Below are 23847 nucleotides of genomic sequence, written 5' to 3' on the forward strand. Positions count from 1 at the left end.
TGGACGTTGGGGTGTGTGTCTTCGATGTTGGCGGGATGAAAAACATTTTTTTTAGCATAAATATTTTCTTACCACTTTTTTCTTTGATGAATGAAAGTACAAGAGATACAACATTATTTTTCTCCGACTTTTATTGGCACATAAAAATTGTTTGGCATCTCTCAAAGTCACTTTTGTGCTGTTTCCTCGCAAAATTGAGCGAAATTCTTCCGCGACAAGTAAACAATTGCTCAGAATTTAGCAATATTTTGTGGCAGCTATTGCCAAAAAATCTGTATTTCCGTCTGAAATTGGCGTCATTGAGTGAAGTGCGAAAATTCGAGAGGGAAAATATTGTCCAAGAATAGCCGTGATATTGAACATTTCGCGTATAGAAATGTTGCTCTTGAAAATTTTTAACTTAGCACTGTTTGAGTGTGAATTTTCCATAAATAAAGCATCAGCAGGACGAAGTGTGTGGCATTTTGGTCAAAAATAATCACACATTGAGACACATTTGGTGAAAATTCACGATTTGCTGCAAGCCACGCCAAGAATTTTTACGATCACGAAATAGGAATAGCAATCATGAGTGAGTTATTTCATTCATAAAATTTGTGCGACAAGTATTTTCAATGAGATTCTCAATTTAGTTCAAATGCCGATTGGCTTGAAACTCGGCAGAAATTCAAAATTGCCTTTTCGTGAATTGAAAAGACAAAATAAATTGGACTTAAATCTTGGATGTTTCTCTTCACAAATCATTTTATGGTATTTGGAAAGTCCTAATTAGTGATTCTACTGGTGTTCTGAACACCTTTATGAATTTGAATTCTTGCCTTTCTGGGCGTTTGTCGATGCTGCGTCGCGGCTTTGAGTCCCGCCATTGTACTATCGATTGAATAATATTTTAATACATTTTTTTTCTCTCATTTATTTTATGTAGTGTGTAAAAATATTTACAAGAATGTACAAAAGAAAAACTTATTTTGTGTCTCTCACTCTGTCTGAGAGACCGTTAAATAACTCCTCTATTTTGATGTGTTTTCCTCTATGTAGACATTTCCCTTCCCGGGATACTTCTTGAAGTTTTTCCCAGCTGAAAATACAAAAAATACGATTTTTATTGATTGCAAAAAGAAAATTATTTGAAAATTTATTTAATAATAAAGGTTAGTCTTAAAAAAAACACTATAAGCCAAGATTTCTACACTGGTAAAAATACAAGGATCAAAGTGATCCAAATTTGATCCTTTTGCAAAGGATGGATCAAATTTCGAACTCTGAATGCACTGCACATTTATCATAATAGAACATGTTAATTTGATCTATCCTTCGCAAAAGGATCAATTGGATCCTTTTATTTTTACCAGTGTACCGTACCTTGACTTAAGCAACGACCGTCGCCGTCTTAGCAACAGATTCGCCGGAAAAACGGCAAAAAATGTATTCTAAACTTCTTAAAATTAGATTACTAAGTCCTAGAAATTATTAGTTATTAAAAAATATTCGTTTTTGCACAAATTCGTGTCGTGCATAAAGTTTAATTGGAAAAATCACTGAATATTATCTTTGATTTATAAAATAATTTAAAAAAAAATGTCCGTCGAAGTTTGTTTTTGGTACGGGAACGAACGAATTTTTTTCCAATTTTATTTAAGCCAAAACCCAAAATGGGTCGAAATCGAAATTCCGAATGAATCAAAATTCCGAAAAGGCAAAATCTCGAATTTTCAAAATCCTGAAGAATAATTTCCCAAAATACAGAAAATTTCCCTTTGCCTCCCAAAAAGCGCTTTTGCAATTTTGGGAGTACCTAAGAATTAGGGATTTTAATCCTTACGAGATTTTAGGTCTTTGGTGATTTTGACTCATTCGGAATTTTGGCTTTTTGGGATTTTATCCTTTTCAGGATTTTTGGCTTTTAGGACTTTGACCGCGACCTATTTTATAAATTAAGAAAATTGCATCTATAAAATGCAAAAGAAAATTCATTGAAATTTCAAAATTTGACAATGACACTGTACAAAATGAGCAGTAAAGAATTAAATTTGAGCAGTTACTTAATTTGGAAGTACAATAGCAGTGAAATTTTCATGTAAATTTAGACAAAGAATAAATATAGAGATTTTCATTTGTAATCTTCTTAGATGTTATTTTTATAAATTAAACCTATTATTCTAAAAATTTAGGTTTTTACTGATTAAAAGTTAATATTCTACTGATTGAATTGAAGTTCTTAGGGTGACGTGTGGTATTTCGGGACACTTTTTAGCATTTTCAAGTTTCAAACAGCTTAACGACTTCTCAAATAATTTTTTTCATTATTGATACAAATATTTATGTTCCTTATGCTATCCACAATAAGATTCTTATCGAAAAATGTTGAAAAATGCATCATTTTTTATACAAAATAGCAAAATATGTAAAAAAGTAAGAGTGGTATATTTCGGGACAGTTGGGTATTTCGGGACAGACAAAAGTCGATATTATGCAAATAAATTTCCGAGCCTGATTATTTACCTTTAACACTAAACCTACCGACCGTTTTTGGTCGTTTTTCGGTCAAATGACAAACTGCGGTAAGGTAGGATTTTCAACAAATTTGTCTTGGAAACGAGCAAAAAATTAAAATTTGAACACTGAAAAATATGTTACATGCATATTTTAAGAAATTCATAAAGTTTGATAGGGACATTGTACCGTTTAAAGTATGTGTTAATTTTAAACAGGTCAATTTGACCGGGTCTTGGTAGGTTTAGTGTTAAATAAAAGTTCTAAACTTCACTCTTTTATAAAAAAATTGTTTAAATTTCACTTTTAAAGTGACTTAAAACGAAAAAACTAAACACTGTTTGTGTTGACATCCGTAAAATTTACCACACTGAAGGTCTTGTAAAAAGTGAAATGTGACACTCACAATTCACGCGTACTTCACGCTTTAAATTAAATACAATTTCAGAAGTTTTATGTTTATCTGATACGTTAAGAGCTTAATATTTCATATAGAACTTAAAAATAATTAGAAAACAAATATTTATAGGATTTTTTATGTGTCCCAAAATACCCATATTATGTCCCGAAAAGCACCATGTCCAGAAATACCACACGTTACCCTACTACTCACTTTAATTTTTCATAACAAGATTTTATTTTAACCAATTTTAATTTTTTTCTGTCCGAGTTTAAAATTTTACTGCTCATTTGTTTTCTGGTATAAAGAACGTATCCCTCCCATGTGGCAAAATGAAGTCAGGATATCGTATAGACATATTTATTATTAAAATAAAAATTACCACATCATAAATTTTACTTTGTTCAGGTTGCAATAGCATATTATTTGAAGTAAAAAATAAGTAATATTCAGGTAATAAAATGGTAAAAGTTCAGGGCTACCCCAAGTCATTTAAAAGACTTGTGAATAACGTTTTTACGACCTCATTTGGACATTAGTAATATTTTGGATCGGGATGATGGTTTGTTTCATGATTTGTAAAGCATCTCCAAAATTTCGTAGGAATTGTACGGTTAAACGGAAAAAATTAGATAATGCGTACAAATTTAAATTCGTCTAAAATTATTATAGAAATTAACTCAAATTAATTGACATAGGGTGAAACGAATGCCTATTGACACTTTAAGAATTTGTGTCATTACGTATTGACATCCTTCCACTAGCCATTAGGTTAAGAAATTTGAACACTTCTCTTTATAGGAAAAGGAAAAACGCTACAGGAATAGAGAAAAACGCTATCCAACTTGAATTTTATAAGTAACGTTAAATAAACTTCGATATTTTCATGAAAGTGTCAATTGGAGTTCCTTGTCAAAGATGTGTTCTTTTGACCCTACTTAGAAAATAAAATTCAGTTTGAGAAAAATATTATAAGCATTCCAAATTTAATCCTAGATTGGGACAGAAATTTCTCTTTTCGTTGTTTTGGTTAGGATCACAGATCTAAGTATTACTTATCTTACTATTATTAATTTTTAAAAGATTTGGACTAAGTCTCTACACATTAGGAGCAATTTTCCTCAAAAATTCCCTTTTTTGACAGAATTTTGACGTTTATACCTACAACAGTCCAGATGATTTCTTTAAAAAAAAGCAATTTTTAAGGGGTAACATCTACCACAATGTCCGAAATTAACTGTTCTTTTGTGTTCCTAAAAATATATCTAATATTTATTGAAAAACGTATTGCTCGATTCATTAGCAAAATCACAAAAAATTCACAACAAAAACTGTTGATTTTGGCCTTTTTGGTAGATGTTACCCCTTAAAGAAAATTGCTCTCAATGTGTAGAGTTTTAAGTTGGTTTTAATATTTTTTTCTCGATTTTTTTTTCATAATTAAAAAATATGTTTTTTTATATCTATTTCATTACTAAATTCACAGAATTTAATTGAAGAAATAATAAATACCCCGAATTTTGTAAATAGCAATCTGATAAATAATTTAAAAGAAATTTGAACTTTAAATATAAAAAGCACATACAAATTTTGAAAGAGGAGAAGAAGTTGTGTACGCAGTGTTCCAAATATTTATCAGACAAATTCACTAAAGACAAATAAATAAAAAGCATTGCAGAAAATGAATTAAAATGTTAAATATCCTAAGTAGAAAGGTTCAAAAGAACGTAAATTTCAGAGCTCAGCGTTCAGCGTTCAATAAACTTCATATTTGAATGGCTGTTACTTAATAAACGAAATGTCAAAAACAAAGTAATAAAACGTCATTTTTTATTTACTTTCATTATGTTCAACTGAAAATTATAAAGAGCTCCGAAAGGCTTTGAAATTTCGATGAATTTGTCAATAGATATTTCGTTAAACTGTCTTTCGTTAACTTGTTCGATAACGCCGAAGTGATCGTTGTGCATTTCCGAGCAAAATTCGTTAAGTTTTTCGTTCTTTTATGATCGATACGTTGAACGAACGACAAATCAATCGATTTTCTAATAGAATGTCGATCGACTTACGTTAAGTATTTAAGTTTTCAATTTTAAAAATAGCGACATCATTAAACACTTTTCACTTCCAATTTTAAATGAAAATAATGTATAGCCGAAAGCATTTAAGTAATTTATTAGAAAAATTGTTTAAGTTGCCGTCGAAACGGCCACTCACCAAGAAGTTGCTCAAGATAGACGCAGTGAACTTCGAGGGGTTTTCCTGAGCGTTCGAGACTTGGTTCTTCAATGAAGATCGTTCTGTTCTCGAGACTTTGTACTTGTGCCAACTTGGCCATTAGTCGTGCTGACATCTCTTCCATGTCTGGCGTGAAAGAATAACAAAAAGCCATTTAGTGAGGAGGGAAAATCAGTGTTCACAAGGAAAAGAAAGCATGGGATGGAAATTTTCAGTGTCAAAATGACCTCAGTGATCTCCACAGGCCAGAATTTCTCGGCGCCAGTGAATCAGTTGGCAAATGTGTAAATAAATAAACTAAAATGCAATCTACAAATTTTCCACATTTAACACAAAAAAAAACATTTTCCTGCAAAATTTATCGTACTCTCAAATCAATTTCCGGACATCTAGAAAATGTTTTGGTTTATGTATGAGTGCGTTTCTCTGGCACAGAAATAATTCACAAACTCTCTGGGGCCTGATCGTGCGTTACTTTGGGAGTAAATTTAGCAAATAGAGCGTAGAACCGAGAAAATTTGAGGAAATTTTCCTGTGGCAAAGAGACTTCCTGGGCGTGGGCAGTTTGTTGCATGTTGTGGTGACAGATTTTTCATGATTTATACTCACCGGCATCGAATTTCCTCTCCATTCGCCACTGTCGGGCATGTTGGAGAGTGATTATTGCAGCTGCAAAGAAGAAGAGGAGGCAAGCAACAGCAGCCATGGCAAGAAATGTTGCCTGCCAATTCCACTCCTCCATCCCATCACCTGGAAGACCTGGAGGGGTCTGAAATTTAAGGGAACACATTTCAATTAGCCTGAAAATCTTGGAATTAAAATCATTTTGTGGTCATGGGAAGTCGCTAAGTTAATTCGACATATTGATATTTGTATGAAATTTATTTAAGATTTCAAGAGGAAATATTTTTCAACTGATTTGCTTGAATTTGAATATTTTGCAAAGGTCTTGAAATTTCCAACCCGGCTCCGTCGATCTCAATCGGGAATGAATCGTTAAAGCGCTCGTTAACTCTTTCCGGACCGCAGCATATGCTGCAAGCCAATTTCAAAATTTTTTAATCAAAAATATCTAAGCTCAGGAATTAATTGAGGTCCTACTAAAAATATCTTACATTTGGACATCCTTATAGTTTGTAATCATCAAAAAGAATTGAATTTTTCTCAATTCTGAATAATTAAAAAACACTGTTTTTCACTGAATATTCATATACTGCTTTGGGTTCAATAAATAAAATAAATAAATAAATCTCAGGTACTGGTGGACGGAACTTAAAAAATGTGGGTCCGTTGGAAAGGTCATTAGTTGTGCTTCAACTTTGCTAATAACAAAAAACTTTGTAAAACCACTCCTTCATGGTGTAAAATTAGAGTTTCTCTAAAAATTACCAAAAGAGTGGTCTTAAAATGAGGTTTTAAAAATTTGTATAAAATAAACTAAACAAAATATTAAAAATCCATTGACACCAGACGATAGGCACCACTTAGGACTACAATTTTGCTCATCTAAGACATCGCGCTCCGATCACTCTAAATGCCTCATTTGTTGGTTTTTGTCATTTTCCAAAAATATAAAATCCCTAATTTCAGCAAATTTCGCAGAGATTTTTGAAAAATTATTTTGAAGCATAATGTAAACATACATAAATGTTGAGATGATTCTTCTTCAACTCGATCGGAAGATCATCAACGTGATTTTTATTCACATCTCCAAGCACCCCTCAGCCACAAGAAGGAGCCCCTTAACTCCCTTTAGAGTACAATCTTTGTTATATGTAGAAAATACATCAGCGAAAATGTCGCATATGTATATATCAATGACCTTAGATCATACTTTTCTAGAATTTTTGAACTTACTTTTCTAGTAATTACCTCTTCCAGAAAGTACTAAAAGAGTATCAAGTTTTTTTAATCAACTGTACTTCTAGCATTTTATTTACGGCGGGAAAATGAAATTAGTGCAGTGTTATACGAGAATATATTGAAATTAAACTGCACTAGAATTAAAATAAATGGATGGATGGAAATAAATAGAAATAATGTTAAAAAGTATTAAGGAATAAAAAAAGATATTTCTTACTTAATCTCGGAGAAATTTGCTGAAATTAGGGATTTTATATTTTTGGAAAATGACAAAAACCAACAAATGAGGCATTTAGAGTGATCGGAGCGCGATGTCTTAGATGAGCAAAATTGTAGTCCTAAGTGGTGCCTATCGTCTGGTGTCAATGGATTTTTAATATTTTGTTTAGTTTATTTTATACAAATTTTTAAAACCTCATTTTAAGACCACTCTTTTGGTAATTTTTAGAGAAACTCTAATTTTACACCATGAAGGAGTGGTTTTACAAAGTTTTTTGTTATTAGCAAAGTTGAAGCACAACTAATGACCTTTCCAACGGACCCACATTTTTTAAGTTCCGTCCACCAGTACCTGAGATAGAACGGATAATGTAAGGCAAAGCAGAAAAAATATTAAACTATTATTAAAAAAAAATTGTGACGTATAGAAGAAAAACCAAAACCATATTCTTGATCAGGGGACTCGACTCTATCAAACGTACCATGTGGGACCTCTGAGACAGAAAAAAGTTGTCAATTTATTGCATAGTGTTATTTTAATTACTACTCGAACTCAAAGAGAGACCAGTTATAGCGATGGCTCAGAATAAGACTCCAATAACTCGTAAATGGTCAACTGTACTTTGAGAGAAATCCGAAAAAGTTAAAATAACTTTCCGGAAATGTTTATTTTGCCCTGCAGTATTGATCCGAAATCGGTGTAAATATTATACATTTTAGGTGCATTAGGAGTTAAAGTTACCCCTTTTCATGTTAATTTTACCCTTAAAAAGGTGTAAAATTAACATTAAAAAATGTTGATATATTTTTACACCTAAAAAGTGTTAAAGTTATGAGGAAAACAAGTTAATCGCACCCTCTTTTTTTTTCTCAGTGTACAAGAGAGCGATTTTAAGCTCAGATTTTACGTGCTAAGTATGATATTTTTGAGATTTAAAAAAGTTATAACTTTGAGAATAACCTATTATCAGTTGTAATATTGCACTGGTAAAAATAAATTGATCCAAATTTGATTCTTTTGCAAAGGATGGTTCATATTTCAAACTCTGAATGCACATTTATTGTAATAGAATATGTTAATTTGATCCATCTTTTGCAAAAAGATCAAATTTGGATCAATTTGATTGTTTTATTTTTACCAGTATCACAGAGAAGGTAGAAGATGTCACTTAGTACACAAAAGTGAAAAAAATGTAAAAATTCGAATTGTTCTTGTCTTATTCTGAGCCGTCCATAAAATCCACTTTTTTTCAGCTTGAGGCAGGGCTGGAAGCCAAACGGTTAAAGATATTGACTTCCGGTCTTTCACGCCCCCCCCCCCCTATAAATCAAAATTATCTAGAGCAGTCTTTTTATCTTCCCTTTCAAAACCACGTTTTTTTTTGCTTATTTCGAAAGCGGTTCCTACGATTTCTTTCATTTTCGGATACTTTTTGAAGGTAGTCAAGGCGAATTAGTCCGTCCTTAGACACCTATGTTCGAAGTACATTTCGATATAGAATTTTCGAAGATGAAAGTTTAACTACTTTGGAGGACTGGCTCTCAATTGATTTTCTTAAATTTACATTTCTTTTGAAAGATCTTGAAATTTCCAACCCGACTGCACCGATCGGTCATGTGTCGGTATAGTACCCGTAAATGATTTATCCTTCTCGGATTTACTTTTTTATTTGTTCGGCTTGTCCCAAATCCTAAAATATTTTAAAACCTACTTTTTTTAAGCAATTTCTTATTTCGGAATGGTTTTAAAATTTATCAATCAATTTAATCACAAGTTTAATCAGTTGTAAAGCGGTATGACTTAAAAAGCATGCGGAAAGATGCCACTTGAAAAAAAACTAAAATTTCAGCTTTAGAACAGGTTTAGCGCCAATTTCTTAGTTATAAGCCATCTAATCTTCTCGAATTCTACAACGAAACGAATTCTAGAAAATACAATACCAAGAAAAACATAAAATAAAATAATTAAAGATATATAAAGGGGAAATCTTATAAGGATTTTACAAAAATTATTTTAAAGGCTCATTAATAATCCGCGCAACTTGATTCGGAAGATTGGAATATTGATTACACAACTTTTCCTATAATTAGTCAGTTTTCACACTTATTCTCTCTTTAACTGAACCTTTTTTTTCTTTCAATTTTTAATAGCTACTTCGTTTGGGGACTTACAATGTCCCGTTGATCAGGTCTACAAAACGTTTTGAATTATGCTGGTTACATTTTTTTCTAAAAACCGACTGAAAAATTTTCAAACGTTTTGTTTTTTTTAGACCTGATGGAGGGGTCATCGTATTCTCAAAACGTAGTAACGAACAAAAATTGAAAGAAGTAAGAAAAGTCTTAATCTGTTCTCACGAGTTATTGCACTCCACCAGACCATACCTAAGTAGCGTATAAGGTCACTAAAAATACCATTTTTGATTATTTTTAAAAACTTAAAAATCAACTTCAATAGAATATTCTTCATATGTAAATTTAAATATTACAGTGTTCTTTCTTTGAAAAAGAAAAGAAAAATTCTTCTCCAAAAGTATTTTTTTTAGTACATGACTGTTCTAATCTGCCTTTGCATTATCAACTTTTCTTTATGTCGTTTCCCGACACGACTGTTTTCCATAATCCTTATTCGATTCCAAAACTACCAAAAGACAGGAACCAAAACAAAGAATAATCGATTATACTAAAAAATACGAGGACAGCCATCTACTAAAAAAGTGTTCAGGAGGCAGAGTTCCCCTTTTCATTTTCCATTGGAATAGCAAATAGCACTATTATTCTTGATTTCCATTAAAATGTTCCAAAGGTTATTTAAAAAAAAACATTAAACCTACTGATTTTGATCAGAAAAAAATAAATTCTAAGATTTCGGTGACACACTCGACATGAATCAACATTCCCTAGAGACGTTTTTTTTTAAACCAAATTATTTCCACTCTGTCTAGAACATGTGTTTTTTAAAAAAAAATGGCTCTTTTCTTAATTTTTGGTTATCTTTAAAGGTACGTTTAATTGAGTACCCTTTGACTGTCAATATCAATAACGAGAACAAGCGTCATTTTGAATTTTCCAAGGTCAAAAAGGACTTATTTTTAAACTCAATTTCCTCAATTGGACATAATTCAAAGGTTTTGAAATTTATTTTATGACTAACTTTACTAAAAATCTCTAAAAAAAAAAATCTTCAGAGAAAAAAGTACTGAAAAATTTACTATTCTTCAAAACGTTTTGGAAAATTGCAATACAACTCAACTATTCGCGATAATTTACTTATGCTTCATTATCAAATTGCAGTAGATAAAGCGGTAAAACTGAACTTGCATAAAGGTTTAGAAACATTCTGGGTAAATTGAAACTTCAGGAGCTTTTCCTAGCTTCTAAAGTGCAATTTTAAGTAATTTTTGATTAATTAGTGATCTACCAATCACGGTACATTTTAACTGCCGATCAGCCGATCACGGTGACTGATCGGCGCCGATATGTCACTCATGGATTTCTTTGCCAATCTCACTTGTAGGGGAAAGTGCTCTCCCTTCGAACGTTCATGCCTTCGAATAATGTTAATTTTCTTTTAGTGCTCCTGAGAGACTTACACATTTCTAGTAAATATTAGTTGGCTTATCATCAATTGTTGATAATTCCGTGATAATTTAGTGTAAATCTCTTACGAAAAGCATAAGAAATTCACATTATTCGAAGGCATGAACGTTCGAAGGGAGAGCACTTTCACCTATACCCCTGTTATTTTTTATTCCATAACATTTCTCACCTCTTGTGATCCCTCATTGCGTCGATCTATCCTGGACAGGACATGAGAATCCAATCCTAGATCCTGAAAGGTCCCACAAATGGTATCTGTGTGTGGTTGACATGTTCTCAAAGTAGCCTCTAGACACTGTGTACATTTGATGCAGCGATCTTCAGCTGAATTCCACCACGATAGTTTGTCGCATGGCCCAATTGTTGCCACTGTGGACATGATGTGGCATCCGATAGCCAAAAAAACCGAATATCGAATATTGATGGTGATCTTCCACGTTGATGGCATTGTTGCAAGAAAAGTATATTCTGTGTGCGAGAGAGAGAGAGAGGAAAGAGGAAAAATAGTAATAATTTTTACGATCACTTCCGACACCAACAATCATCTTCCTGTCATCATTTGCCACATGATTATTGTGGCAGAATAAATAATCGATAGAGCAGTGTTCAATGGATTTTCATAATGCGTCTTTCTCACGGAAATGAGCCTCGTAATATTGGTTTAAAGATGGCAAGAGGAATTGTCGTGGGTGATTTTGATAGTGGCTTTTGTACCTGGACAAGAGAAGAGCTTCTTCAACACACACACACCTGAAAAGTGTCACGATCACGACTTCATACACGGGGGCGTTTTCCCTGATGATGTGCCGGAGAGGAAATTCATTAGAAATTCTCAACGGAGAATTAATGGTCTTTTTTTTGAGGCTCAGATGTGGCTCTTCTAGAAGCTAAAATGGACTTCATTTCCTTGCAAATGACACAGAAGAAAAACAAACGTTTTCCTTCTACAAATTTTCCTCACGCATCTTCTGCTTTTTTTTGCTTTCCCTCCGGCTTCCCGGGCTATCTATAAACAAGACACCAGGTGGCCGGTGGATTTTTCAACAAATTTTCATACACACTCCCAAGAATTACCCCGAAGATGTATGATCTTTTCACGCGATCGTGAAAAATGCGCAATTTTTAGTATGATCTTCCTTTTGATGATCATTCGCACGCTTCTGCCATTTGGGATCTTCACAGCACTCCCAAGGTACAGATTTATCGACTCTACCAAAAATTCGCGTGCTCATTTTTTCGGCTCAAATGGGGCCAATCTCTTTTGTGTAGTCTGTAAATTTTCCAAAGTGTGGAAAGATGAGGTTTTGAACTGAGTAAGGAAAGTGTTTACAAAAGCATTGGATATGTTGGGTGAAATTGGTCATTCTTTGGTTAATGTTTTGCTCCAATCAATGGAAATCTTCAAAGATTAATTGAAATAATTTTTGGAAATAATTTATTCTAATTTTAGTCATGCTTCATGATGAGCAAATTTCTCGGAAGTTTTAACAGTTTTATAGAGAAAGAAAGATTAATCGATCGAAGTGATCAATAACTTAATTTCACCTTATTTATCTTCTATTTTGGTTTTGGATTTAGACCGGAAGATGTCTAATTTAGCTAAGTAATTAGTTAAGGTCAGAATATATTGATCCTTATGCCTTTATCACACCTATTTGCTCGGTATAACTTGATATAGAATCAAAATTCTCAAACTATTTGCATAAATCTATCCCACTCTTTCGGTCCAAAAATTGAACTGAACTAAATTTAATTTAGAGTGAAGTTCAAAAGAAGAAGAAGAGAGCGAAAGAGTAGGATAGACCGGTGGCAGCCAGAATCCCGAAAGCCAAAATCCCGAAAGCCAAAATCCCGAAAGCCAAAATCCCGAAAAGGCCAAAATCCCAAAACCAAAATCCCAAAAGCAAAATCCCGAAAGCCAAAATCCCGAATGTTCAAAATCCTGAAAGGGATGAAATTATACGGAGGAAAATGTTTAGAATAATTTCCCAAGACACAGAAGATTCCTCTTTGCCACCAGCAAGCGCGGGTCCAATCGTGGGAGTAGCTACATATGACACTTTTAAGAATTCGGGATTTTGGCTTTCGGGATTTTGGCGTTCGGGATTTTGGCTTTCAGGATTTTGGCTTTCGGGATTTTGACCGGGACCCGGATAGACATATGCAATGCTTTCAAGAGTAGGATGTGAATTTTGACTTTATGAAGTTTTCCTGATCTAAAAGGTGTGCCGGAATCATTAAGATAAGGAATAGTTTAGCAATCCAATTTCCAAAAAGAAAGCACTTTTCTTCGTACTTAGATACAAAATATCAAGCTCAACATTTCATAAAGGAATTAAACGTTCTCCCAAGCGAGATTTCTAGACATGCATTATTATTCTAATTTTAAGCCCTGTGAAATTTAATGCATAGAGAAGCTTACTATGCAATTATAATACCCTTAATGCCGAAAAAGTTCAGGGATCTAAAAGGGATTTGTTACGTGCCTTTCGAATCAAATATCAATCACATTTGAAGGGTTCTATATTGTGAATTTGAAGTGATTTTATTTTCCAAACTTGAAAAAATTGAAGAAAAAGTCTGTTTTTTAAGGAATTTTGAGTAGACAATTTAAAGGGTCTTGAAAGAAGTCAAGAAACCGGTGGTGTATAGGAAGCTCATCAAATCACTTTATTTATTTGTGAGATTTAGGTGCCCATAGTGCAATTATTAAGAGCGTTCAGCCTTTGAGCGGTGTGACCCCTACTGAACTCAGTTTTCAGTGACAGTTCAGTGATCTGTCACAATTATGGGTTCGAGTCCCGCCCGGTGCAAATTAATTGAAGTATCTTAATGAACATATTTCTCAATATACACATTGTAAATCAAACAAACAAATAAATAAATATTTTTAAAATTAAAATATAGAAATTATACTAAAAAATCGTAAATTCTCATGTGCTTAACCGAATCTTCTGTTTAATACTTCCTTATTTTTATTACATTTGATAGAATAATTCATAAAACCCATAAAGCTCAATGAAACAAATTATTTAAAAATAAACATGATGTTTTTATAATTAATTTATATTATCTTTTAGGTCTTCGAAGCCTTGAATTTCAGTGTCATCAAGTGATTTTACAAATGATCCGCAATTTTAAGGTAAGAAATTTATTAGTATATATAAATTGAGATTCTCATTATTTTAAAAGAATTAATGATTGGTCAGAAAACAGAATTTGGGGTAGATGTAAACAGGCAATTTCCGCGTAATTGTAGTTGTCGCGAGTATAGAATGAATGGCAAAATATTTTGTCTTCTTCTTCTTCATTTAACTCGTTTGACAGCTGCATCTCATGGTGGGAATTTTTTCGTTGGCTGTATTCAATAAGAAGTCACATGATGTCAAAATATGGGAAAATCCATTGAAAATGTCTTTGATTCGCATGCTTTTAGTTTTTTTGCTATTTTAATTACTTCTTGTAAAAAGTGTAGTGATTTTTTGAAAAATAAACAGTCTTTATATATCTCTTGGCCAGCCGGGTTCAGGCAAGTACAGAGGTTGTTTTTGTACATTGCTCTGATCATTTTCTCACCATCCTTTTTGCATAAGCCATTGGCACATATCTTTTTAGGTCCTAGGGATCCACGGTACCACCATCTTTGTGTGGAGCTTAAATTCCGTGTGATCTTGAAGACAAATTTGAAGCTTTTAACTGAAATATGATTGGGGATACCACTGACAAGCAGCCAAATGCTGCATCATCACAACAAACTTTGACATTGCCTACCAAGAGAGGCAGAGAAGGCGGACTTCCTACAACTGGCCAGCAAAGGAGTAAGCAGACTAAGTTAACCTACTGGTTGGCTGCCCCTACTGCTGTACCTACAACAAATCGATTTGACCCGCTCGTATCAGATGAGCAGGAAATGCAAGAAGACAATAATGCTGACCACCAGAAGAAAACTCCACGACCACCACCGATTTTTGTGCACGGTGTCGAAGAGATAAAGCCATTAAATGACCTCCTGAACTCCTATCCAGGTGGTACATACACCCTGAGATCCCTTGAGGCTGGCACGGTGAAGATTCGAGTCAGTAACAGCGAGATGTACAATGCGTTACTTAAGAAATTGAAAGACAACAACACTGACATGCATTCCTACAAGCCCAGAGAAGAACGTTCGTTTCGTGTGGTTCTGAGGAATGTTCATTTTTCTACCAGCCCTGAAGACATCAAGGGGGCATTGGGGATACTGGGACACAGTGTCACAAATGTCCATAACATCAGACACAGAGTTACAAAGGCACCCCTGTCCCTATTCTATGTTGATCTCGAGCCTCGCGCTAACAACAAGGACATCTACACAGTAGATCGCCTGCTCAATTACACGGTAAAAATAGAGCCCCCTCATGCCAAAAAGGAGACACTCCAGTGCACACGGTGTCAGCGTTACAATCATTCCAAGGCTTTCTGCAATAGGCCCCCCAGGTGTGTTAAGTGCTCAGGCCCACACCTGACCTCCCTCTGTGATCGTAAGGTTCGTGACACGAAGGTAAAGTGCGTGAATTGCGGATCAGAGGGCCATCCAGCAAACTACAAAGGCTGTAGAGTTCATCTGGAGCTACGTCAAAGGAGTAATCCTGAGCTGCGTCAGAGAATTAGGGCTGCACGTGCTGAGATGAGGTCGCAACAGGGAAGCCCGATACCACATCTATCTTCATTGGATTTCCCTACACTTGGAGAGGGTAGCTCACGTCGAAATCATAAGGTATCGTACTCTAATGTCACCAAAAATGTAAACACACAAGATGCGGCGAGATCAAGCGAATGTGACAGATTAGACAAAAATGCTAACCCGGCAGGTCACACGCATCATACCTCATACAATACAGAAATGAATGATTTAAAAACGATGATGAGAACATTGACGGAGCAAATGTCCACACTGATGAGTCTTCTATCCACTGTCCTAACCAAACTCATTCCATGATGATTCAGTTTTTAAGAATTGGATTCTGGAACGCCAACGGCCTTTGCAATCATGCACTGGAGCTTAAGACATTTTTGTGCGAGAAAGAAATTGACATTATGATGATATCAGAGACACATTTCACCGTTAGAAGTTACCTGAATGTCCCAAATTATGTCCTATATAGTACAAAACATCCTGATGGTACCGCTCACGGAGGTACAGCGATCCTTGTTAGGAGAAATATTAAACATTTCGTAAGGGAGAAGTTTAAGAAGGAGCATCTGCAGGCGACTAGCATAGAGATTTGGTGCTGGGGTAGCCCACTCACTCTAGCATCCGTATATTGTCCACCCAAACACAAGATAAAAAACTCCATGTTCGAAGAATTTTTTGGAACATTAGGACAGAAATTTATTGCTGCGGGTGATTTTAATGCCAAACATCAGCAGTGGGGTTCAAGATTGGCAAATCCTCGAGGCAGGGAGCTCCTAATAACCATGAGGAAAAAATCTTACACTCATATCTCTGGTGGCGAGCCCACCTACTGGCCAACGGATGTTAACAAGCTGCCGGACTTGCTGGACTTTTGTGTCGCGGGGGGCGTGGATGTAGGGCGATGTAGGGTGAGCACTCATCTCGACTTGTCCTCCGACCACGTTCCTGTGGTGCTGGAGTTATGTGCAGATGTACCATTATTTACGAGGAATCCTACTCTAACTAATAAAAGAACCAATTGGAGGGAGTTTCGCAAACACTTGGACGACGAAATTCCGTGCTTGCCCACAATCACCACAGAAGAGGAACTGGAGGTAGCAGTTATACATTTGACGGAAGCTATTCAGACTGCTGCATGGAATTCAACGCCTGCCGTGGATCAAAAGAGTTACCATGCGCCGGTTCCTACGGCTGTTAGGGATCTTCTTCGTGAGAAGCGAGCCCTGAGAAAGAGATGGAAAGACACTCTACACCCTGACGATAAGAAAAAATATAACAAGGCAGCTCAGAACCTAAAGAAGTTACTCAATGATGTCCGTAATTCCTCGGTGGGTGAGTATTTGGAGGGTCTATCGCCTGCAGGAGCCACTGACTACAGTCTCTGGAAAGCTGCAAGGAGATTTAACCGCCCTGCCCTGTCTGTTCCTCCTATTAGAAGAGCAGATGGGGCGTGGGCCAGAAGTGACTCTCAAAAAGCAGAGGTCTTCGCGGACCATTTGAGTCAAGTTTTCCAACCTTGGTCTAATCGGCCTGCTCAGCTGGATGAAGTAGTAGATGTGGAAAATTCGGAGGTTGATGTTCGATCTATCAGGAGATTCACACTTAAGGAAGTCGTAAATGTTTTATGTGACCTCGAACCGAAAAAAGCTCCGGGATATGACCTGATTACAGGAACGGTCTTGAAAGAAATTACACCCAGATGTCTCAGATATCTGCAAAGAATCCTAAACGCCGTTGTTCGTCTCGGACACTTCCCCCGGCATTGGAAAGTTGCCCAGGTCATCATGATCCCTAAATCCGGTAAAAAGCCTGAAGCAGTGGAATCATATCGCCCAATTAGCCTACTGCCAGTCTTGTCGAAGGTCTTTGAGAAACTCCTCCTCCTACGGCTCAGACCTATCCTCAAGAAAAGATGTATAATACCATCCCACCAATTTGGCTTTCGCGAGGGTCACAGCACGATTGAACAGGTCCACCGTGTGGTTCAGGAGATACACACTGCGTTTGAGGAGAAGAAATATTGTGCAGCAGCATTTATAGACGTCAGCCAGGCCTTTGATAAGGTCTGGCATGAGGGACTAATTTACAAGTTAAAAAAACTATTACCCAATCCACTCTCTCGTGTCCTGCAGTCTTTTCTCACTGACCGCGTGTTTCTCGTACGCCAAAGAGAAGAACAAACCACTCTAAGAGAAGTGAAAGCAGGTGTCCCACAGGGAAGCGTCTTAGGACCCGTTCTCTTTCTATTGTACACTTCAGATTTGCCAACGTCTTCATCCACAATAGTAGCAACTTATGCTGATGACACAGCTATCCTGGCTAAGGGAGACACTCCTGAAGAAGCGTCACACAATCTGGAGCTCAGCACGGGCTTAGTGGAGCAATGGTCGCACAAGTGGAGGTTTAAAGCGAATGAGGAGAAGTCAGTTCAGGTCACATTTACACTAAGAAAGGGAGAATGTCCTCCAATCACACTCAATGGAAAGCAGATCCCTCAATCCAGTTCAACAAAATATCTAGGAATGCACCTAGACAGACGTTTAACTTGGAAAACGCACATCTTCAATAAGCGTAAGCAACTTGGCATAAAATGGAGAAACATGTCCTGGCTCGTGAGGAGAAAATCCAAGCTATCTACCCACAATAAACTGCTTCTCTACAAAACCATTCTAAAGCCAATCTGGACATATGGAGTTCAATTGTGGGGCACTGCCTCCAAATGCAACTTAGACATCCTGCAGCGATTCCAAAATAAAGTTTTGAGACAAATTGTGGACGCACCCCGATACGTCCCAAATTTTCTCCTGCATAAGGATCTCTCTGTACCAACAATATCCGAGGAAATCGCAAGACTTAGCAAAAACTACAGGGATAGACTACTGTCACACCCAAATGAGCTGGCGGGCCAGCTGGCTATGGACATGGGTGATCCTAGAAGGCTCAAGAAATTGAAACCTTCAGACCTCTTTTTATATTTGTAAAGTATTTTATATGGGGTTGCTCTAAAATTGTAACCTCTCTGTCATTTTCACTCTTCACCAGAAAAGCCTATTGTAATTAAATTACAGATTGCTAAAATAAATTGTGACACACTAAAAAAAAAAAAAAAATATATATATCTCTTAAGTAATTAAAATAATTGAAAGTGGTCCAAAGTTAATTTCAAGGGTGAAAAAAGGGTGTTTACATTCTCGCCAGAAAGTGTTTACTTCTACCCCAGGTATTTTGTGAAAATGCACAGTGACACAAATTTTATATTTATGGAAAACTCAATTGTTTTCCAGCATCCGCATTACCCTCGATGAATTTCCTATACCCAAGGGTAAAACATGAGCTAAGAAATATTTTCCAAAAAATCACTGTGTGCTTGGAAAATCACCTCAAATTCGCATCTATTGAAAATGCTTACATGTGCCCCAGTCTCCCCTATGACGTTTTTTTCATTAATCTACGTTTTTCGATAACGATAGGTGTTCAAATTTCGTATTCCAAATGACATAGCGTATAATGTCATTAGGTCCTTACACCCCTATAGCCGACGGCCGCGGAAATTCCACTGGCTTTCCAGCAGTCTTTTCTGCCATGTCCGCTGATTTTAACGCTAAAAATCCGCCTGGAGTTCCCTGGATTTTACCGCTGAAAATCCGCGTGGGCTTCCGAGGAGGAATTTGGCGCTAATTTTCCTTCTAGAGTTCCATGGACGTTTGCGGAACTCTCTATAGGACCGTCTAATAAGAAATGTCCGCGAGTTTCCATGGACTTTTCCGGAGAAAATTTCCGCGCCTTTTCCCAGGGATTATTAGCGCTAAAATTGATAATCAGCCCTTTAAATATTCGGAAAAATCCTGTTTATTTCCAAGAAAAATCTCCGCAGAATTTTCCATGCAACGGTCTGAAAGGCTTCCATGGATTGTTATTGAGAAATTCCTAGACTTTTCCTGTGAATTTTTTAAAATATATTTTCCCAATACAATAATAATAAACACTAATTACTTGTTTTTCATTTTATTTTAATAATTCATATATATTATATAAAGCTAGTACAGTGCAGTCAGTGTCTCAAATTTCTTGAAAAGAGCCCTGGCTCAAATCCGAAGCTCAAGTCGTCCGAAAATATCGTGCTGTCCCCTAAATGACATTTCTCAAATCCTTACATTCGAACGTCATTTTGAAACTAATTGTTTGTGAACTTCGTAAAAGTTCGTACTTTTTCTCACAAACATTGTGCGTAACATAATATGTTGACAAACATTTTTCCTCCTTTGCAAACATTTAGTCGTAAATGATCGAATAGGGGAAAGTACTCTCCCTTCGAACGTTCATGCCTTCGAATAATGTGAATTTTCTTTTATTTTTGCTAGAGGTTTAGACACAATTATCACGTAATTATCAATAACTGATGATAAAATCTAACTAATAAAAGCTAATAAGTGTGTAAATCTCGCAGGAGAACTAAAAGAAAATTCATATTATTCGAAGGCATGAACGTTCGAAAGGAGAGTACTTTTCCCTACTGATATCAAAATTTTTCACAATATTTTGTTATTTGCTTATATAAACCTTTATTAAACAAATGAAAATCTATAAAAATAAATAACAAAATATTACCAAAAACTATGCACAAATCTTTACGAATAAATTCATGTAAATGATCAAAAATGTTCGTCAAGAGATCATATTACGATTAATGTTTCGTATGAATCTTGAAGTTCTTCTCACAATTTTATGTGGCCTATACACACTAGATAAACTGATGTGTGTAGGAGCAAACTGAGTGGGGAGGAGCCTATATACATGGGCAAGGAACCTTTCATAAGCCTTGGTCCCATACCAAGTTTCAGTTTGCTATTTCTTCTCAGAGAAAAGTTAAAATGAAAGTAGTCCACATTTTGTATGGGTGCTACTGGAAGGAGGGGTGGGGAGAGGTAGTAGTATCCATGTATAAATAGCTTAAGTCATACATTGACTCCATACCGAATTTCATGAAGATCCCTTTAGCCGATGTTGAGTAATTCGATTTCAAAGTAGTATTTTTTCGAAAGGATAAAGGCGTTTTTACAAGGACTCCCGGCGAATATCGGTCTGGGTCTCTGTAGTTTTTCATCCTACACCATTACCTATAAAATGTGCCTAGTGTCATCTGTGGTCGCTACATAGACCAACTTCCATACCTTGCCCAATAATGTCCTTTCTCTAGTATGTAGAGGCTTTTGTAGACGTGATAATAATATGATTCATTTCTTTGATATCAATAAAAACTCTTTTTTATGAATTGCTCTCCTATATCTTCGAATTTTAATAAAAATACTCTTATTCTAGGACAGAATGTTCTTCCGGTGAGCGTCGGTGTATTGAGTGCAATCTAAAAGTAAAATACACAATTTACCAGAGCTTTCGACATCTATCGTGTCTTTTTCAGTGGTTCTTGGTTAGTCGAAAGTTCTGTTACAATATGTGTTTTACTTTTGGATTCCACTCAATACACCGACGCTCACCGGAAGGACATTCTGTCCTAAAATAAAAGTATCATCCACCGTAGGCTCATCTTTCTTTACTAGTAAATGCATTAATAAAATCCTCAAAGATGTAGGAAAGAACTGGTATTGCTACATTTTCTGTTACATTTTATTTTTAAAGAAAGTATTAGGATTTTATTGACCGATTCATCTGTGGACATATATCCCCATGGTATCTATGAATGCTTACGGGTTTTATCCTTTGGAGTCTTAAAATTAATGAAGAAAATCACAGTGTTTACAACTACCCCTGTTTACTACTACTCCAGTTCCCCCTATTACACTTTATTACATACATTAAATAAATTTCAACATTTTGACAAAAGTGCCAATAAGGGTTCACTGTCGAAGAGGTGTTCCTTCGACCCTACCATTCTCTATTGAAATTATTCTTCTTGCTAATCCGTCAGAAAATCTTCTTCTAAGCTGTTGATCATTCACAAATTTCCTGACCAATTATTCTCAGTAATGTGATGCATTAATTCACTTTTCCGGGAATTTTTCCATTACGATGGCTAATGAAATGATAGGAAAATCTCATGCTCTTGTTACGCTGGTCGATCTCTTGCAAAAAGAATTGCGATTACAATAAATGAATTGGTGCTTCTTGAAGATTTTATTGCTTGTAAATCTCTGTTTTAATGCACGTTTCTCTTGATACTTTTACCTCAAAGTTTTCACCATTTTTTTTTCTATATGCAATTTCCCTATCAATGTATACATGAGTTTTTACGCTAATAAGAGCATGTACATTTTGCTGGGTGATAAAATCTTATCGTTGTTTGGGATTTTTTATGATGGTGATAATTTTTTTTTTTTTTTTGTAAATTAAAACGTCTCTTGCTTATCTATTATGAACTGATGGTTTTGTGAGATTATCTCAATTAGCAGCAATGCTAAAGGGGGATAATCTTAAGCAGATGCTGTGGAGAAAATGTCCAAGATCGTGTGTCTTTTGAGCGCGTGTGACGCTTTTTCAAGTGACTTCTGGTGTGGCGGGATAAGGCCAGATGGGAAGAGATGTTAAGGTAGGGGAAGGCTTTGATGGTTCGCACACACTCTGGCTTTGAACACTCAATATTTTTTTGCATATTCCTTTAATGAATCTGACCAAGTGGCAATATATTTTAATATACTTTAAAGGATTATGGGAAAGATATGAAGTGTTCATATCTTTCGCCAGCGTGTGTGCGAAACTTCAAAGCCTTCTCCTAGAGAGACGTGGGAAGGAAGAAGAGATTCTTATTGCATTTTATTTCTTCCATCTTTCCTCCTATTCACCATCTTCTATACATTACTATCTTGAGGAGAGTTATATATTTGTGTTTCTTAGGAGGATTTTTTCTCTTATTTTCTTCAACTTCTTTTCTGTATGGGTCTTTTATAAATTCTCAAATGGTTCTTTTTGCTTCTTCTTGTGCACGAGTGTCTTTTCTCGTGTGTATTCCAACTGGAAGAGTAGGATTTTTATTTTCTTTTTTTATTTTTTCTTTAAAAAAAAAACTTCTGAGACTTGTGTTTGGTGTTCTCGGGAGTCGATTTGCTCTCTGGGTCTTCGACATCCCCAAGCAACAACAAAAACAACAACTCTAAAGGCGGTTTTTTGAAGAGAAATTTTCTATTTTTATCACTCACCTTCAACAGCCAGCAGTTGATGGTTTCTATCGGCAGCAACAGAAATTATTATAAATAGAAGAAAATAATCCAGTACAATTTAACAAGAGTTTTCCCTATTTTTCCACTAAGGTCCTGCAGATCTTTTGCATTTTCTCCTGCGATTTTTCACACAAATTTCTTCCGATTTCCCCATCAAGTCTCTTCAAAGAGAAAAATTATTTAGCAATAATTGGACATCACTTTATTAATATCCCACTCGTCCAAATAGCGATTGTCACGTTTCAGGTAGGAAATGGGCAAATTAATTAAAGACACGAACGCATATGAGGTGGGAGGAAGAAAAAAAGTGCCTCCGGATGTGTCACAATATTTAAAATATTTTAAATATTTTCTACCATCTTCCATCAAGCACAATTTATTACATTTTTCAATCTTCTTTCGTTTTCAATTTCAAAAAAAAATCGATTTTATCGCCAATTTCGAGAGAAAATTTTTCACTTTTAGTCCAGAAAAAAGCAAAAACTTCACCGAAAAAAACTCTTAAACAGTTTCTGTTACTTCTTGTGGTCACTTTCTTGATGTTAGAGGACTTTTTTTCCGTGGACAAAAACTCCTCCTGCCGAATGGAGACACAAGACTGAGCAATGTTCCAAGTCAACTGAGGCCGAAAAACCTGCTCAATCTCTCTGGCCAAGTCGCCAACAGAAAATACACACAAGACATCGGTATTCTTCGGGTTTGGTACACTCTCAAAAACAGAAACTGAAATAGAGTTTGGTCCGTTTGGTCTTTTTGGCAAAAGAAAAACAATCAATTTTTTTGAGGTCACAGAATTTTTTATGGCTTTAGAGATTCTACTTCTCGAAGAATGTTGACTTCAGGAAATAGATAGTAAATTTTTTTGTCGAAAAACTTCCCTCCAATTCAGCCCAGATTTTCTAACACAATCAAAAAGTCAAATCAAAGATAAAAAGAAAACACTGTCAACAAAACAAACACGAAAGTGGTTTAGTTCAAGGGGAGGACAATTTCTTCATTCTTGGTAAAATGGGAAGATGTTCGTTTCAGAGAAAAAATAGGGGGGGTCAGTGATTACCCTAAGTCGATATCTCTTATCACACTGAGTGAAATCCGAAAAAGTTAAAATGACATTCTGGAAATGCTAATTTTACCCTGCATTATTGATCCGAAATCGGTGTAAATATTACCCTTTTTAGGTGTATTATGGG

At 35.5% G+C, this 23847-nt stretch overlaps 1 protein-coding gene and 1 long non-coding RNA gene across 2 annotated transcripts in view; one reads left to right on the plus strand and one right to left on the minus strand.

The window, feature by feature from the left end:
* The window catches only part of LOC129807897 (uncharacterized), a 108863-nt gene extending 94916 nt beyond the window's left edge, over positions 1-13947 (plus strand). The window contains exon 3 of the long non-coding RNA XR_008752335.1: positions 13894-13947. This is a non-coding gene — a long non-coding RNA (uncharacterized LOC129807897). The remainder of the gene's footprint in view (positions 1-13893) is intronic.
* LOC129807891 (tumor necrosis factor receptor superfamily member wengen) lies at positions 894-23327 on the minus strand. Its single transcript, XM_055857490.1, has 5 exons — positions 22637-23327; positions 10983-11281; positions 5741-5900; positions 5111-5257; positions 894-1078 (listed from the first exon to the last, which is right to left on the minus strand). Exons 2-5 carry the CDS (start codon positions 11259-11261, stop codon positions 1011-1013), a joined length of 654 nt encoding a protein of 217 aa, XP_055713465.1. The 5' UTR covers positions 11262-11281; positions 22637-23327; the 3' UTR covers positions 894-1010.
* Between the last annotated feature and the right edge of the window lie 520 nt (positions 23328-23847).

The sequence above is a fragment of the Phlebotomus papatasi genome, chromosome 3 (genome assembly GCF_024763615.1).
Source record: "Phlebotomus papatasi isolate M1 chromosome 3, Ppap_2.1, whole genome shotgun sequence".
NCBI classification, from domain to species: domain Eukaryota; kingdom Metazoa; phylum Arthropoda; class Insecta; order Diptera; family Psychodidae; genus Phlebotomus; species Phlebotomus papatasi.

Excerpts from the sequence above, each read along its gene's own strand:
- LOC129807891 (XM_055857490.1), bottom strand. The coding sequence starts at position 11,261 with ATGCCATCAACGTGGAAGATCACCATCAATATTCGATATTCGGTTTTT. Across the intron at positions 5,901-10,982 it reads GCAATGAGGGATCACAAGAG|ACCCCTCCAGGTCTTCCAGG; the intron begins GTGAGAAATGTT and ends CTTAAATTTCAG. Across the intron at positions 1,079-5,110 it reads CTATCTTGAGCAACTTCTTG|CTGGGAAAAACTTCAAGAAG; the intron begins GTGAGTGGCCGT and ends TTGTATTTTCAG.